General features: G+C 42.6%; 2 protein-coding genes across 7 annotated transcripts; one reads left to right on the top strand and one right to left on the bottom strand.

Moving 5' to 3' along the window:
- Positions 1 to 1147: 1147 nt before the first annotated feature.
- On the top strand, positions 1148 to 7576 carry zgc:172270 (uncharacterized protein LOC100136849 homolog). Its single transcript, XM_027012438.2, has 3 exons — positions 1148 to 1564; positions 3599 to 3786; positions 5675 to 7576. Exons 1-3 carry the CDS (start codon positions 1346 to 1348, stop codon positions 5823 to 5825), a joined length of 558 nt encoding a protein of 185 aa, XP_026868239.2. The 5' UTR covers positions 1148 to 1345; the 3' UTR covers positions 5826 to 7576.
- On the bottom strand, positions 5904 to 18180 carry nfya (nuclear transcription factor Y, alpha). 6 transcript variants are annotated; one of them, XM_027012432.2, is made up of 11 exons: positions 17956 to 18085; positions 17707 to 17843; positions 15223 to 15358; positions 14799 to 14879; positions 13936 to 14082; positions 13297 to 13428; positions 12829 to 12931; positions 12452 to 12597; positions 11940 to 12113; positions 11730 to 11831; positions 5904 to 8100 (listed from the first exon to the last, which is right to left on the bottom strand). In XM_027012432.2, exons 3-11 carry the CDS (start codon positions 15298 to 15300, stop codon positions 8038 to 8040), a joined length of 1026 nt encoding a protein of 341 aa, XP_026868233.1. In that variant the 5' UTR covers positions 15301 to 15358; positions 17707 to 17843; positions 17956 to 18085; the 3' UTR covers positions 5904 to 8037. The 6 variants fall into 6 exon arrangements, with proteins under 6 accessions (XP_026868233.1, XP_026868234.1, XP_026868232.1 ...); XM_027012433.2 differs by lacking the exons at positions 17707 to 17843; positions 17956 to 18085 and adding an exon at positions 18096 to 18180; XM_027012431.2 differs by having other exon boundaries at positions 17707 to 18085.
- Positions 18181 to 18272: the final 92 nt, after the last annotated feature.

Raw genomic sequence — 18272 nt, 5'->3', positions numbered from 1 at the left:
TCAGAACAATAGCAGTGAGAATAGAAATGTGCTCCACCATAATAAAACATTTTTTCAAAATGTATTTATACAGCACTTTTTACAACAGATGTTGTCACAAAGCAACTTTACAAATGTCCAAGTCCAAACCCTCAGTGAGTAATATTAGTTATGGTCTGAATCTGTCTATACATATGAAGTGTAGCTCTCTCCACTGTCCAGTGCATTTAGAGGAAGGGTGCAGCATGACACAAACAGCACAGTTCGAACCACTGACTCGAAAGGCAACTTTTAAAGTCTAAATAGCCAGAACAGAGAAAAAGAACAGAATCATTTCTCTGTATTTATGTGCAATTGATGATGACAGATGATGAGGTAACAGCCGGGCTATAAACAGAAACTTAAGGTTGATCTGCTAATGGTTTCACCAGCTGGACAGTGGCTGATTTTCCTAAAAGCATATTGTGAAATCCTGTCAACGCTGTTGAGAGTATTTTCCACATTATCCCATCCCCAAGGAGACTGCAAGGTGACGCAATCAGCTCCTCTTATTGGTCACCCAAATGGTGCTGGTCTCCCAGTGCAGGGCTTTGTATTTTGGGCCACAAGACTGTCTGTGATGTGGGTGCCAGTGAAACAACCATGGCCTTTGCCATTATGAAAAGCTGACATGTCGTGAACAGTTTCAAAGACATTCATCGCATTATGATTGTGTCATTTTAAAAAAATGACATACGATATCTGCAGGAGGGATTGAGACGCAAGGGATTGACAAACAAACAAACAGTCCAAACTCTTTCCATAAGCTTTGTGTCGTGCCATTACAACACCAGACCACACCACTTCTGAAGTTCAGGAGCAGTCAAAGGGACGGGAGCTGCTCCGTCACTATTTTAGACAGAGTGGTTTTAACTCATACAATCACTAGATATACTCCTTAGACTCTCTTTTACTCAAACTGGACCTGATCTTAGGCTATGAGATTTGGACTCGGTGTTAAATACAAAGCAGCACTTATCATTGGCCTGAACCCTGACCTTACTCTGCATGTGTTTCTCAGGGCAGCCAATAGTACAACTGTAACAGTGCCAGCCCACCCTGAGGTATTTATATCTCCTGTAGGTGGTGCATGGGGGATTCTTGTAAGAGCACGGTCACTTTCCTAATATACCTCTCGGACCAGCTTTGCAGCAACACTGCAAAGTTGAGCAAACACTGCTGAGCATTCGGCACGTATAGGGTGTGTGCGAGTAAGTGTGCGTGGCCGGGCTGGGCGCAAGTGTGTGTGTGTGTGTGTGTGTGTGTGTGTGTGAGCATTGTGGCACCCGTGTTTGTTTGGACAGCAGCCTGACGTTTCGGCACCATCATGCGGGCAGCGGCTGATGTGGACGCAGAGATCTACCTCGGAGACGAAGAGGGGGACAACGAAGATGAGGAGAGTGAGAGCAATGGGGGGCAGCCCTGGAAGGGGCGACTGGAGACAGTCGTGGAGGAAGAGGAGGAGGAAGACATAATCTCCACGCAAAGCGACACTAGGCCTCTCCTCAATGAGAGAGATCCACGGCAGATTAATGAATGCCTCAAGGTACGTAATCCACCGGACCCATCTGAGATTACTGGAGAATCCACTTCTAAGTGTGTAATTTACACAAAACTAATCCTAGACTAAAAAGCAAGCCATCATATATATTACTGAATATATAATAAGGACAGAATAAGGACAGATTAGACGGACTAAAAATATATCTCAATAGAGCCAACTGTACTGTAGAAATTAACTCAATTTGAGTGTTTATCATGTGAGCAGACCATAGAGATACTGGATAGCAATTTGATACACACAAATATCATGTAGCCAACTTTGAAACATGGCTACATGCTTACGCCCAATGGATCCAAGTTGAAAATGTTAGCAAAAATACCCAGCATCGGCTGGGTGCTAGATAGTTCCTCACAGCACATCTGTGTTTCCTACATGTGAGCTAACATGCAAATCAGAAACGTTGTCTTTATGCTGCAGACAGCCACAGATGGTGTCCTGAGACAAACATAATATGAAAGCAACACATGTCTTCAGTCCGTAAGGGCAAATATAGTACCACACTGAAAGGGCTTTTTCCAGTGCTATGGAAAATAACAGTCCAGGACAACAAAAGCTTCTCAGTGAAAGTCTCTAAAGGATATTCCAAACATAAACCTCAGGATATCACTCACTGAAACCATACAGAAGAACGTAGTTTCCTATTAAGCCATATAAATTATTCATTGCTGTTTTTTTAAACACTCTCATAGGGATCAGATTATCAGATCCCAAAATTCATTGATCACTACGGATACCCTATGATTGGGAAATTCTCTCACATACTTTTATCTTTATTCTAAAGTGCAATAAGTGATCAACAGCAAATATGTACATTTTATCAGACTGCATTTTCTCTCTCATCCATTTCATCCTTAGCATGTGTTGAATTTTCACAGTCATTGGAGTGTTTTCCAACAAATGGCATCTTATTTGAAAAGATCCACATTACTCTTCACTATAACATATTTGTATAAAATGATTCTATACTGCAGTTTGTATGCTAATGTGACACTGTTGAGGAGCTATTTTAATGGGTGCTTGCTGGTGGAATTTGATGATGTATAGCATGGTGTGGCGGGCATGAAAGCCCAGGTTCTCTTGGGCTTTGTTTTAGTGCAGTGCAAAGCAACTGTCAGTCTAAGACAGCAAGAAAAGACTCATATGCACAAGGCTAACTCACGTCTAGAAAACGGCTACATTTATAAACACAGTAACCCAAGCTCAAAACTGAGTAAAGCAGTAAAAATCAAAACCTGTTCCTTTATTTTTACATTAATGAGGCATAAATACTTTTTTACTGTTTTTACTGTCATTTATGCTGGGAACGCTGGGAACATGTCCCCACTACTTTCTGTAATGCCTGATTTTGTCCCCACCACTTTTTGAAAGGGTACTCTGAAAATATTTTTTCAATGAGTTGATCATTGCATGTGAGCTTCGTGAAAAATACCAGCACAACTACTGGAAAGTCAAATAACTTTTCCTTCAAAATAAACGTCCCAACAAAACAAATAATTTTGAATGAAATAAATAGAAAATGTAATACAAATGCATAAATCCATACGTGCCACGTTTTGTCTTGTTAAACGCCATTAAACATTTGGCGAAGCTCTTCCCTGCAGTCCCAGCGCTGATTTATGTTCAGCGATTTCTTAAAGGAGTAGCTGAATTAAATGCATCACCTCTTGTCCCCAACACTTTTCAAAGCAAAATTACGACCATAATTGAATCATAATCTGCTGGAAAGATTTACAGTGGTCCAGTCTTAAATACCATTGGCAGTTCTCCATTGAAAATCAATATACTAATTATTTACATAATAATGAAATTAGTGTAATAAAAGCATTTCCAGTATCTCACGTCTTTGAGCATATCTCCAGTACATTCACTAGCTCAGTAACGTGGCATTTGCTTTAGTAGTTTGAGATTACAAGTCTGAGATGACCAATTACAGTCATAATCCACGTTATAATCCAACTGTATCGCTGCAGTGCAAAGGCAGAAAGTCTGCCGTCTGGTCGGTGCGTGTGTCTTTAGGTGAGTTTCGAGGACGTGATCGCCGAGCCGACGGCGGTGCGGAGCGGCGACCGGGTATGGCTCTGGAGCCACGCACTCTTCGAGGTGTCCCGTGTGTGGTCCTACCGCATCATCACCGCGCTACTGGCCGCTCCAGTCTCCATCCTCGCCGGCATCCTCTTCGCCGTCCTCAGCTTCCTTCACATCTGGTATCAATACTCTCTTTGCAAAACAAAAAACAAAAAAAAGTCTGTCGAGTTTAATAGCATGTCAGTAAAACTGCTGCATGATTCTTTATTCACAGTTTTATTAGTATATCACTGACACATGTAGTGATCTTAATAGTTTATTGATATTATATACACCCACATGGCCTTATATAAGGCTTGGTAACCATCTGTGGAATCAGGCGCGCGTGTGTGGGGGAGCCCACTTTTACGTTACTCTCCCAGGCCATTATGTTTAGGAATGCATCCAACTCACCTGCCCAATAGTGTATTATTCTTACGCAGGGTTGGGAGGGTTGTAAATGTATTCTCTTACAGATTACTGATTATCTATGAAAATGATCTGTAATCCTAATCCAAATTAATGTATTCCGATTTCTATAGTTTTGGATTATTTTAACTCATTAACTGCCAAAGGACAGTAGTATCCTATAGTACCAGGCAGTATTGGGACTGGTAGAATGGTGGTTTTCTCCCATGGTTGACGGTGTATTCAGATAGTCTAGAGGCGCTGATAAATTTAATGCTTTGAGAGATGTTTTGAGATTCTGAATGTAGGATATCAGCATAAAGCGATATTTTATACATTTGGTGATTGTCTAAAATACCAGTAATATCATAATTTTATCTTATTGCAGAGGGTAGGGGTTCAAAGAATAAAGCAAAAAGTTATGTAAAGAGTGAACTTCCCTGCCTCATCACTCATTGCAGCCTGAATATTTTAGACATTAAACCATTTGGAAAACTTCAGTGTATGTTAATGAATAAGTCTCCAAAACAGATTCCCCCCCCCCCCCCCCCCCCCACCTAGTATTACAAAAAAAAAGGACTTGTCAGATGACCTTGTCAAATGCCTTTTCTGTATCTAGAGATATATCCACTGTGTTATGCCTTTGTTTAGATATGTAAATGAGGTTGAATAAACAATGTGTTGTTTGATGTCTTCTGCCTTTGATGAAGCCAGTTTGGATGGATTTATGAGATATGACATTACTGATTCCAGTCTTGTTGCTAAAGGTTTACTCATTACCTTCAGTCTGTATTAAGCACTGATAATGCATGATAGCTTGTACATTGGTTTTTATTTGGTTCTAGTAGTACAGAAATTAAGCCTATATTTATAAAAGTTAGCATTGAGGAAGACAAATTTTTTTTGATGTCATTCTATGAATTAATGGTGAAATGTTTGTCCAGAAATGTGATCTTTAAGTTCTAAAGCAATCCTCATATGTCATCACCACATTTTTAAAAATGTACAAGAAATGTCATTTTTTCGGTAGCAGAATAGTTTTTGTGTGTGCCCCAACGTCGTTACATATACTCCGTTACCTGGAATAGTTTTTTTGTGTGCCCCAACGTCGTTACCTATACTCCGTTACCTGGAATAGTTTTTTTGTGTGCCCCAACGTCGTTACCTATACTCCGTTACCTGGAATAGTTTTTTTGTGTGCCCTAACGTCGTTACCTGGAATAGTTTTTTTGTGTGCCCTAACGTTGTTACATATACTCCGTTACCTGGAATAGTTTTTTTGTGTGCCCTAACGTCGTTACCTGGAATAGTTTTTTTGTGTGCCCTAACGTCGTTACCTATACTCCGTTACCTGGAATAGTTTTTTTGTGTGCCCTAACGTCGTTACCTATACTCCGTTACCTGGAATAGTTTTTTTGTGTGCCCTAACGTCGTTACCTATACTCCGTTACCTGGAATAGTTTTTTTGTGTGCCCTAGCGTTGTTACATATACTCCGTTACCTGGAATCTGTAGCTGTTAGAAGCACCCTGACCCCAAACCTCATTAACTGTCTTTAAGCTGATACAACCTGCTCAGATCCAAGCCTTCATCCCGTCCTCTGGTCTCTCCTGTCATCCAGGCTCCTCTCTCCATGCATAAAGGCCATCCTTGTTAACACTGGCTGGCTCGAGACCCTGTGGCACAGTATTTTGGACATCTTCATCCTCCCTTTCTTCTACAGCGCCGCCAAGTGCTACGGAGGCGTCGGTGTGCGGCTGACGCAGGAGTGAAGAAGGACCCCCGCGTGTGTTCTCGCTTTGTTTTTTTCCTTTCCATTTTATTATTATTTTTTTTTTCCATTTTTATTTCATTTTTATGGGAACTCTTAGGGCAGAGAGGAGTCACCATATATGGCGATGAGGCTCTGCGGAACAGTGGAAGCCAGAGTGGACTGATGAAGGAGCCCAATCAGAGCCGGGCTTGAGTTTGCTGACTGCATTAGCCAAACAGAATCGAGTGACACACACACATACACACAATTTGGCTGAAATTAATAATTGGGAACGGATGACTAGGGCCCCAAGCTGCACTGGCCAATAGCCAGCTGCAGTTTTCCTGGGTGTGAGGCTAGTCTTGCTGACAACAGAAATAATCACCATCATGGGTATCGTACATTGTGTTGTTGCAGTAAAGAAACAGGGCTGGGCGGTGCATCCATAAGTGCCACCTTATTACAAGACTTCATGTATTATACTGTGTTAACACAACCTAGACCTTAACAAGTCACTTTGCCATTTTTTGATGCACTGTGAAAATTCCAGTTCTTGTCCTCTTGCGGTGAAGCTCGTGCTGTTTTAAGAGATAGAGGTAAGCAAGGAAGGGCCACCTACCAGGGCTCCTTTATCTGATATTCAAATTAAGGACATGTATGGTTTTTACTGTGTACTGGATGTTGCATTATGCTCCAAAAGGACAGACACACCTCTTCTACGGAAAAGGACAAAATTCCACAGCATTTATTGCCCTGATTAATGGCTCACTGTTCTTATGCTAATGTATGGCTGTTGTGCCGTAAGAACGGCTTCAATGGGAAGCTGACGGCAGGTGCCTGTCTTTGCAGACCTGAGGCAGTTTTTGACACCTCTCTCATCATTACTAAGGCCCAAACACAGATGGGTGAAACAGATCCTAGAGCAGAATAAAAAGGGCAAAAAGGAGATGGCTCATTTCAGGGACACACAGCTCCACAGACCTTGGAACAGAATTATCATAGGTCACGCAACTAAACATCTCCATGGCTCCATCACCTCCTAGTTGCAGGAAGATGAGATTTGCAAAAATATTTACAGATTCTCTTTACACAACTTCAAAGGAATACACTACAAACTCATCTGTTATGATAAAACGCACAAATTCAAAAATCATTGTTCACAAGTCCAAAGTGACAAATCTTAGTATGCTCAAGTTTGGTTTGGATCTGATTTAGAGCATATGTCAGTGGTGCAGTTGGTATTCAGCTATGCCAACCACACATCTATATTTAGGTCTTGTGGGATGTTGTGAAGAAACTCTCTTAGATGCCAGGTACTAAATTAGTTACACCAATGGAGAATATTTTCTTCAAAAAGACATTTATGGCTGGTGTTTCCCAGTTATTTTAAGAAGTTGCCCTGTTTTTCTCTAAAGCCACACACACAAATCTGCACTTGTCATACAGCACTTCCAAATGTTGGACATAAAATATATTTTCACATTAACGTTTATTTTCATATAAAATGTCCAAGCTGATTTTGTTACAAAATTACTTTGAAATTTTGGATACAGTAATGACTGCTATTGGCATCTGCACCTTAACCCTTTAACTGCCCCCTACAGTTTCGGGTTTTCCTGCCCTAAAACACCAAATCCAACTCACGAATTCAATAAGGTATGCAAAGGCAAGAAAAACTTGAATCTGTGTGGAAGTGCATAGTCAGCAAATTATTTCAGTTTGTTTGAGGAAGTAAAATGCAGACTATTCATAATAAACATATAAGAAATATTCAAGCGAGTGTCTTTGCGTCACTACAAAGGAGCATTAACATATGCGAGAACATGAGGAGACTCCCGTTCAGACAGGTGAACAAATTAATTTAAAAGTCATGCATAGAAGAAAAATCACTTCCAAGTAAAAATACAGCATACAAGACAGCTTCAGTCAGATGTCACGGGGGAGGGGGGGAATCCTCAGTATAAGTACTGTTTGTCTTCCCATGCTTGCAAAGACCCCAAAGACAAAGTAAGAGAGCTAATAGTTGATGCAAAACCAGCTCTCCCTCATTTACAATGATATAGTCAAAAACTGTCATAGAATAGTGGGTTTGACACCAGAACTCAGCAGAGCCAGCGCGAGAATGGGCATAAACCGTTCGCTGAGATTCGGAGCGCGATGGGTCTGCCTCGCGATCTTGTTAACATAAAGCTGAGTGACCCAGCGATGCACATGCGTACAAACAGGGGCGGTTACGAAACCCGGACCATGTGAGTGACGGCTTCCCCTCCGGATGGGCCCTGCTCAGCCTCCACCTGCCAGCCAGAAAGAGGAAGAGCATGAAGAGAGACGAAGGCACCATCATTTAAAACCCATAGCAAGGAGACATTACTGTGGCTAACAATGAATAAGTGCCAAGAGGGTCCAGTTAGCATCAGGCTACTAGAATCATTCTGCTCTTGCTAAATGGTCCCTCTGCTCTTAGAAACCCCTAATCATGTTATAAGTGATAGTTTAATCATAGACTGTCACAGTGCAAACTGACAATACAGCCTCACGATACAGAAAAGTAATGATTACCTGCACAAATACAGCTAAGCATATTGTACCATTTTAGTATTTTATAGTATAGGATGTAATATAAGATACCATATATAAAATCTATAATTGTGTAATATAATAAAATAAAGCAGTTTATTTTGTGTTGCAGTAGAGAAAGCCACATGTAGAGATTTGTGCATATATTAAAAATTAAAAATTACACAAAAGGTGCATGTTTATTTGCAAATAATTGACGTCATGACAGGTTCAGAAACACAATTGTCAACTTCAGTACAACACCACAAAGTTACGCAGAGGAACATACACATCAAAATAGCACAAAGCAGTGAGTAAAATGACAAAAAAAAAACAAAACAGAGAGGAAAAAAATCAGGTCTTACAAAACAGCTGGTGATTTAAGGGACTGCGGTTTGTTTTAATTGCTTATAATGACTATATTCTTAAGCACAGTGAAGTAAAGACAATAACAACGAAAGCTGAGGAACACAGTGACAGAACCCACAGTAGCTCCACAAACACACAGCACAGCACATACACAATGGGAATGACAATGCTGCACGTCATAGGGCAAAGGAAGCCCTCGTTTGCCATGACAGGCCAAAGGCCTGGCGCTGGTTCTAACCAAACCAAGTTCACGTTTAGCCGGGTTACTGGGTTAACCCGCATGAAGAGCAACACTGACGTTCCAGAGGTGGCAACACTTGACATTATACCACCACTTTACCATTACAGTGATCAGCGTACTATGATATTTCGTATGGAATACCATACTCACAAAGGAGTAAGTAAAGAGTGAATAGAGCATCAATATGCTGTAACTAGTAGTCACTGTATTACACTGTAACTAACAATATTGCACTGTAACAGTGGTAACAGGTCAACAAGACTCAATAGTGAAGGTAACCAGGTGAAGGTAGACTATTGCTCAGCTGCACAGTGTTGGCAGCTGATCAAATGAACTGACGGCAGTGTAGTTTCGGCTTTATTTCAGATAGCATGACTAGCAGCTACCAGTCATGCTAGCTAAGACAGTTTGCAGCTCTGTGGGTGTTTGCTACATAAAGTGAATGGCCTAGGCTTGCCAAACTATGCCTTTAGTATGGCCAAGTAACTGCTAGCGCAGCATGGCTAGGCCTCAAGACACCCATGTACATAGTGCAGTCCATATGTAACTCGTGTTGGCTAGGTTCTTAGCTGCAGTAGAGAAATTGGAATAAATCCATGACAGACAAGCTAAACATTAGGGCCCTCAAAATCTGTGAGGCAGGAAGTACACACTGGCGAGTTAAGAATAGCAAGTGTCCTGGACATAGTGGATGGCCAAAGGATCCTTTTAATAATAAAATTAAGCTTTTTGTTAAACTATTGAACAGAATATGGTGCTGAAATCTGCTGTATTAAAGGCCTGGCTGATCTTTAAGAGCTTCACACAATCATCAACGACTGAGGACTTTCAACCAGGATTCAACATTGCAAATATATTTAATATCGTGCTCTTTCAATCTATTACTTATGGCACCCTGAAATGGGAAGACTATGCATAAAAAGAGATACGATTCCTATATCGTTTACCCAGTACAGATGTAAACACTGGCTGCACTTCAACCTCAATTTTTTACCTCATTTCAAATCTGATGTGCTGGAGCAGAGCCAAAAGAGTTGCAGACATGCCCAGCATTGTTAGAGGGAGACAATATAGCTTTCAGCTAGATCCAGCTTTCATAAATATGTATGTGGAAACAAACACAGTGGTGTGAAAAGTGTTTGCCCCCTTACTGATATCTTATTTTTTTGCATGTTTGTCACACTTAAATGCTTCAGATCATCAAACAAACTTAAATATTAGACAACGATAACAAGTAAACACACAATGCAGTTTTTAAATGAAGGTTTTTATTATTAAGGGGAAAAAAAATTTACATAAATTAAGGTCATGCCATATCATCTCAATTGGATTCAGCTCAGGACTTTGACTAGGCCACTCAAGTCTTCATTTTGTTTTTCTTAAGCCATTCAGGAGGTGGACTCGCTGGTGTGTTTTAGATCATTGTCCTGCTGCAGAACCCAAGTGCACTTCTGCTTGAGGTCATGAACAGATGGCTGGACATTCTCCTTCAGGATTTTTTGGTAGACAGCAGAATTCATGGTTCCATTTACCACAGCAAGTCTTCCAGGTCCTGAAGCAACAAAACAGCCTCAGACCATCACACTACCACCAGCATATTTTACTGCTGGTATGATGTTCCTTTTCTGAAATGCTGTGTTACACCTTCCAAAACGTTCAACTTTTGTCGCATCAGTCCACAGGGTATTTTCCCAAAAGTCTTGGGGATCATCAAGATGTTTTCTGGCAAAACTGAGATGAGCCTTTATGTTCTTTTTGCTCAGCAGTGGTTTTTGTCTTGGAACTCTGCCATGCAGGCCATTTTTGCCCAGTCTCTTATTTATGGTGGAGTCAAGAACACTGACCTTAACTGAGTGAGGCCTGCAGTTCTTTGGATGTTGTTGTGGGGTCTTTTGTGACCTCTTGGATGAGTCGTCGCTGCATGCTTCGGATAATTTTGGTCGGGCGGCCACTCCTGGGAAGGTTCACCACTCTTCCATTTTTTCGCCATTTGTGGATAATGGCTCTCACTATGGTTCGTGGAGTCCCAAAACTTTAGAAATGGCTTCATTACATTTTCTAGACTGATAGATCGCATTTGTTCCTGAAGTTCTTTGGATCACAGCATGATGTCTAGATTTTGAGGATCTTTTGATCTGCTTCACTTTGTCAGGCAGGTCCTATTTAAGTGATCTCTTGATTGAGAACAGGTGTGACGGTAATCAGGCCTCGGAGTGGCTAGAGAAATTGAACTCGGTGATTAACAGTTAATTTATGCTTTAAACAGGGAGGCAATCACTTTCACACAGGGCCAATTAGGTTTGGATTTTTTCCCCCTTAATAACAAAAACGTTCATTTAAAAACTGCATTTTGTGTTTACTTGTGTTATCTTTGTCTAATATTTAAGTTTGTTTAATGATCTCAAGCATTTAAGTGTGACAAACATGCAAAAAAAAAAAGATATCAGGAAGGGGGCAAACACTTTCACAGCACTGTGTGTGAGACAGCCAGGGTGTATACCTGCTGCGTGCATACCTGTTGCGTCTGAGTAAAAAGTAACACCACACGGTCTTGTGTACTAATAGCCACACACACACACACACACACACACACACACACACACACACACACACACACACACAGTATCTGAAGTCTTTGCCAGTGGCTTGTGAAGGGGATTGTGAGATATTTAATGGTTGTAATAGGCTGGCTGGTTACCCAAGGGGCGGGGCATAGGTGGCCGTCCAATCAGAGAAGGGCTCGAGCCCTCCGCTCACCTGTATGGCCATCTCCTCCTTTTCCTTCAGCGAATAGAAACGCCCGCCATCGCCACGCTTCCGTGCCATAGCATGACGGTGACGGGATTCATGCAGGTATTTCTGAGAAGGGGACAACATACCATAGGTTAACATGATCACAGTCTTGAAGTTCAACAAGAACTTCGCGTGACAGAAATCTGATTTTCATGTCTCCTGTGCTGAACTCACCCTCCTTTCCTTGGGGATCTTGCCTTCAGCCTCGAGCTTGGCACGAGCCTGTCGCCTCTTCAGGATACGGTGGTACTGCTTGGCATTGACGTAGAGAGGCTCCTCCTCCAGCAGCTCAGCTCCGGGGAGAGGAACTCGCTGCATGGTGGGGACGGAGCTGCCGCCTTGGACCATCTGATGCACACATGCGCGCGCGCGCACACACACACACACACACACACACACACACACACACACACAAATGGTGAAATGAAACTGTGGACTGTATTATGAATGTTACTAATAATAACAACAACAGGTCCCCATAAACTGATCTGTAATTGTAAGTCGCTTGTGCACAACAGCATCAGGTAAATGACAGTTTTCTCCTTTCTCAACCCTTTAACTTCTACCTGAGTTCAAGTTATTGATGAGTTATCTGGAGTGGCTAACACCAGAGATAGTGACAGGCACCAGGTCCGGGAAGGTCCCACTCTCAAAAAATCCACGGCACACAAGCATGAGGGACCCACCATGACCATGCCCCCAGTGTTGACGACATTCCCGGCAACGGGCAGGGCGACAGTGACCGTGCCCTGAGGGCTGGAATTGCCCGGGCTGGATGCAGCCTGGACGATCTGGCCTCCCGCTAGACTGGCTGCAGGGATGGTGATCATTCCTGCAGAGACACGGTAACAAAGACAGCTGGAACACTTGGTTCTGCTTGCGTTCACGTTGCCTGATACTCTGCACTCTATACCATGAGGTGCTACAAAGTGACTGGTGTTGAACTACCTCCTACAGTTAGAGTTCATTATAAGGTATACATTTTAATTCTGGAAAGACCCAATGAAATGTAGAGGGGGGTTGTTAACCCCTGGGCAGGCATGGGTGGTAGCAGCAGCATTACCCTGCTGAAGGATGGTGCCGTCTGCGCTGACCGGCTGGTAGAGGATGGTCTGGCCCTCAGCCGTCTGGGCCTGCTGACCCTGCACTGTGATCTGCTGCTGAGTCTGAGTTACAACACGGCACATAATCATACAGTTACCTGGGAAACTGCATCTACACCTACAATGCATGTGTGCATGTTTGCTCTGACTGTTAATTAAAATAGTTATAAAGAAATACTGATACACACGCATCATCAGTGAGAAAGTTTGCATGTGTATATCCGCTTTTGGAAGATTAAGTGTTAGTTGGATATCAGTGATCAGTTTCTTACCTCAGCTTCACCCTTCCAGTTTCACCACAAGTCAAATTTCAGAAACGCCACAAAGATTTTAAACAGGTTTGCAGAACAAAGCTCAATAGAACAGGCACCTACAGTGCATATTGCTGTGTGTGTGAGAGAGAGAGACAGAGAGAATGGGACAACGACCTGGTTCTGTCCTGCGGTCACTGCAGTCTGGGGCTGTTGGATGATAATCTGCTGTGTCTGCCCCTGTGCAGCCTGCACCTGAAGCGTCTGACCCGTAGACAGCTGGATCTGTCCAGGCTGCACCAGCTGGATCTGAACCACACAAAACCACAGAATCCATTCAGACCTTTTACAAACACACGGCCGAGTTATCCTGTGATTATGACCAGAAATAAATCTGAAGGAATTCAACATCCATAGGTCAAACTACAAAAAAGAGAAGTCAGTTAGATTAACTAGACATTAATTTCACAGTATTGATTTTGTGGAAAGCACCTTTGGATATGAAGAGCTACATAGTAATGAGTGACAAACTAAGATCTGCTTCCACATTCCCGCATAAACAACAATTTGGATATAAGGGGACAGAGAAAATAAGGGTCTTTACCCAAACATGTTCCAGATCCAGCCCCAAAGCACTGCACAGTTTAATGTTTTCCTTGGTACAAAGCACTGCCTGATTATTAAGTTCTTCTTGGGTTGGATGTAGTGCTTAGTTGTGCTGTGATGTGGTTCCCTCAAGGCTGTGTTTGTGCAACAAGCATACATCAAACAACATCTCTTAGGTCAAAAAAAGATTTCAGACCTAGACCTACTCACTTGCTGAAGACCTTGTGTGCCTGTCACTGGTAGCTGCATAATGGTTTGGCCCTGCCCACCTGACATGGCCTGTACCATTATAGGCTGCCCAGAGGGGGTGATGAGCTGACCCCCGCTGACCTGCACCATTAGGGGCTGTCCCTGAACCTTAGAGAAAGGGTGAATAAAGAAAGAGATGAGCTGTTCAGTGCTACAGCCATCTCGCCTTTGGCTCAGGCCATGGACATGCCAAACCTTGCAAGAACAAATGTTCTCAGCTTCATCTGTAGGTGCAAGCCAAACCCAAAACACAAGGGTGAGCATGAATATGCATGCAAACTATTAGCTTCTATGGGGGGGAAAAAAAACAAAACAAAAAAACAAAAAAAAACAACTTTGCTGGTCTGTCTCTCTAAGGCAGTAGTCCATGCATACACCGAACTGCAAACACAAAACAAAACTTTTTTTAATCATGAAATGGGTTCATTCACATCCATATAGACATGCTGGTTGGAGGTTGTCTGGAAGGCTGATCTGCAGCCAGTATATAATACAATTGCATCTAAATATCACAAAGCTATAACAAAACTTGATTATCTTTGATCAGCTTATTCCAGCTATGAGCAGAGCTCAGGTTTCCCAGTATAGTCGTAACATAACTGTCTTTCAAAGATGTAAGAGAGAGTATGTAACAATTACTCCCATAACCATGGTATCTGTATGCCATCTTTCTTACATCAAAATGCATCTCAAAGTGCTTTACAGGGACATGACATAAGGATGACCGTCATGTAGTGAACAATCTGGGAAACCTGGCCCTATTTGCCACAGTCATGCAGACACATATGGTTGGGGAAGGACAGGGCACCAGGAGGGCACACCACTACCTGGAGAGTCTGCACCTGCTGGGCCGCTCCTGGGTCACCCTGTGGGTCAGCCTGCAGCTGGACTGCAGTGACTGTGCTCTGGTGCACAGGGAATGAAGGGTATTGTTATATGGACCACGCACACGGACAGTACAACTGCTATAAACGACTGTTGTCTGGTTGTAAATCACTTTCTTTTATCCACAGTGACATGCTCGCACACATGGGAGATACAACCATACATCTGCCTTGCGTATTGGATCAGAAAAAAGCAAAACCAAAAGATTCACAAACCACACCCACTCGCTCTCACATGACAAAACATACTGTGGCAGGACTCCCCACCTCTTTTAGCTCACTGTACTCTGCATCCGCCAGGTCCTTAGTACCAGTTACACAGGGTGGTAGTAGCATGCCAAAGACACCCAAGCATGTCTCTCACCTGCTGCTGGATCTGCCCGCCGGCTGCCTGAACCACTATCTGCTCTCCGCTGGTCGTGGTGGCAGTGTACTGCTCCATGGCAACAGTCTAGCTGGAATTCGGAAGCCAAGATTAGTGCTACACGATGTGCACGACTCTGAGGAGAAAACAAAGACGACTTGGTGCTTTTCTTTCTCAACATTGTGGAATGCTGAGAGGTAGCTGATGACTCGTTGATCTGGTGATCTTTGGAGAGTTAATGCACCTGGATAAGGTGTGGATAGGTACAAATAAGGGGAATAAGCTCCATGTTTTTAGATTAAAAATTTGTTTAACACCTGACCCATGTAAAGGAAGCATCATCTAGTCATTTTCCTTCAAGATGGTCTGCTGCACGAGTGTTTATTTCTTTGGCTCCGACACTGAACTGTAAAGGAAAACACTACTGATCCTATAAGCATGTGGGACATAAAGTGTAGTTTAAAGTGTCACAGAAAGAAAGTAAGTGTCTTAATGTTTCCATATGAGAAGTTATAAAAAGTCAGCCAACAATTATTCTAAATTAACTTTATAAAGCAAAATGTATGTGCAATGGATGTTCTGTACAGTTATGTGCAAAATAATAGCAGTGTGTTTAAAACAACCGGGAAAAAGCTCAATCCTCATAATAGCATTTATTTCCATATACACAAAGGCACTGGGAGCACGGCACATTCAAATCCAAATGAAAACATGAACGAAATATCAATTTTTAAACTGAAAAGGAAGAAAAAAGAATAATGGGCTGTTCAAAAAAATAGCAGTGTCTTCATTTTCATTTACAAACGCGAATATTTACTGTATAAACAAAGTTGTTTACAGATAGCTTTTCTGTTGATCACTGAACTAGTATTTAGTCATATAACCTTTATTTCTGATAACTGCTTTACATCTGTGTGGCATAGAGTCAACCAACACCTGACACCTGCGAACAGATATTGCAGCCCAAGCTGACTGGATTACATTCCACAGTTCTTCTGCATTCTTGGGTTTTGCATCAAAAACAGCATTTTTTATGTCACTCCACAAATTCTCAATCGGATTGAGGTCTGGGGTTTGGGCTGGCCACTTTATAACATCAATCTTGTTGGTCTGGAACCAGGATGTTGCCCGCTTGCTGTTGTGTATGGGCTCATTGTCCTGCTGAAACACCCATTTCAAGGGTATTTCTTCTTCAGCATAAGGAATCATGACCTCTTCCAGTAATTTGATATATTCAAACTGGTCCATGGTGCCTGGTATGCGATAAATGGGTCCAACTCCAAAGTATGAGAAACATCCCCAAACCATTATGCTTGCACCTCCATGTTTTACAGTCTTCACAGTGTAATGGGGCTTGAATTCCGTGTGTATGGGTCGTCTCACAAACTGGCTGTGGCCTTTAGACCCAACAAGAACAATCTTGTTCTCATCTGTCCATAGAATGTTGCGCCACTTCTCTTTAGGCCAGTCAATGTGTTCTTTGGCAAACTGTAGCCTTTTCAACACGCATCCTTTTTTCAGCAATGGTGCTTTATGAGGGCTTCTTGCAAATAGTTTGGCTTCACGTAGGCGTCTTCTGATTGTTGCAGTACTCACAGGTAACTGAAGATCTTCTTTGATTTCCCTGGAGCTGATCATTGGATGCTTCTTTGCCATTCTTGTTATTCTATGATCTACGCGGATGGTAGTATTTCTTTTCCTACCACGCGTTTCAGGTTTTGTTTGCCATTTTAAAGCATTTGAGATCATTTTAGCTGAGCAGCCAATTATTTTCTGCACTTCTTTATATGTTTTCCCCTCTCCAATCAACTTCTTGATCAAAGTTCTTTCTCTTTCTGTACAATGTCTGGAACGACCCATTTTACTCACTGAGCAAGGGCTGAAACAAGGAGGTAAAACATCTGCTGCCTTCCTTTAAATAAGGGCCATAATTGACATGTTTCTTCATATAATGAATGAGCTAATTGAACTCCACACTGCTATTAATTTGAACACACTCCCCTTTCATTAAATGGGTCAATTACACGACATCTAGTCGTTAATTCCCCCCCCCCCCCATGTTGTATATTTTCTGACAAAATCAGTCATTAAATACATTAGTGATGTTAGACTGCCATTATTTTGCACATAACTATATGTACAGAATCTGCATACGCTTGCTGAAGTTTATCAATCATTTAATGTCCATTATTCAGAGGCATGCGGGTGATGGTCCATGTCCTGGTCAGTGCAGATGTCCAGGACGCAGCCTCATACCAGTACAGTAGCACTGGAACCCAATGCCCAGTCCTCCCGCCCTTCATCTAAGCAGTTCTCACACGGATGAGGTCGATATGCATCGTTCGTTAGCGCAGGATTTGCAATACTATGAATTATTTAAATTAAACAGTCACTGCGTTCGGGAAACCGGGTACAGCAAGCCAAGCCAAGCCCGCTGGTTAGCTAGCTAGCTAACGTCTTAGCTACGTTTTCGAGTAAACATACCACAGAGGGCAGACGGATGCTTGTTGTAAACCACCTTGATAGATGATACATTATGCTATTTCGTCCACATCTCTACCCTTTCAGCCTCTGGCAGGTTTAATACAAGCTGGATACCTGGTAGCTAGACGGCTAACTAGCTAAGAAACACAAAGACAGCAGCGGGTTAGCCAGGCTCGCAGGCCTGTTTACGGTCGACTCCGAGACTTCATTTGATCGCTCGTAACAGAAAACTGGGCGGCGGTCTTACACCTTTCACAAAGCCGAGGCACCGCGCACAAATCATACACGTTAATTCCTGTATATAACGATTTTAGTCATTTGGTTGGCCAGTCGCACGCCAATCCCCGGCTACCGAGTCCCGTCCCCTTTTCACAGCCGCGTTCACTCACCGTTCCTCCGCCGCCCGATACCCTTCTGATTGGGTTCTGACTGTCGCTATCAGAGCCAATCACGGACACACACCGGCGATTCGTGAACAGCTCCTATGGAAAGCCAAAGTGGTCAGTACATACAGCGCGGTTTGCACCCCTCCTTTACCCTCCCAGCACACAACGAGTCAGTCAGGG

Source organism: Electrophorus electricus, chromosome 20, assembly GCF_013358815.1.
Source record: "Electrophorus electricus isolate fEleEle1 chromosome 20, fEleEle1.pri, whole genome shotgun sequence".
In the NCBI taxonomy this organism is placed as follows: domain Eukaryota; kingdom Metazoa; phylum Chordata; class Actinopteri; order Gymnotiformes; family Gymnotidae; genus Electrophorus; species Electrophorus electricus.
Note: the sequence above shows the minus strand (reverse complement) of the source record. Positions and strands in the feature narration are given on the sequence as shown.

Bases quoted from the DNA above. Each gene is read 5' to 3' on its own strand.
- zgc:172270 (XM_027012438.2), top strand. From the start codon at position 1,346: ATGCGGGCAGCGGCTGATGTGGACGCAGAGATCTACCTCGGAGACGAA. The intron at 1,565-3,598 runs GTACGTAATCCA...GTGTGTCTTTAG, and splicing joins AGATTAATGAATGCCTCAAG to GTGAGTTTCGAGGACGTGAT. The intron at 3,787-5,674 runs GTATCAATACTC...CCTGTCATCCAG, and splicing joins CTCAGCTTCCTTCACATCTG to GCTCCTCTCTCCATGCATAA.
- nfya (XM_027012433.2), bottom strand. From the start codon at position 15,300: ATGGAGCAGTACACTGCCACCACGACCAGCGGAGAGCAGATAGTGGTT. The intron at 14,880-15,222 runs GTGAGAGACATG...CCTGTGCACCAG, and splicing joins GCGGGCAGATCCAGCAGCAG to AGCACAGTCACTGCAGTCCA. The intron at 12,598-12,828 runs GTAATGCTGCTG...GTGTCTCTGCAG, and splicing joins CGGCACCATCCTTCAGCAGG to GAATGATCACCATCCCTGCA.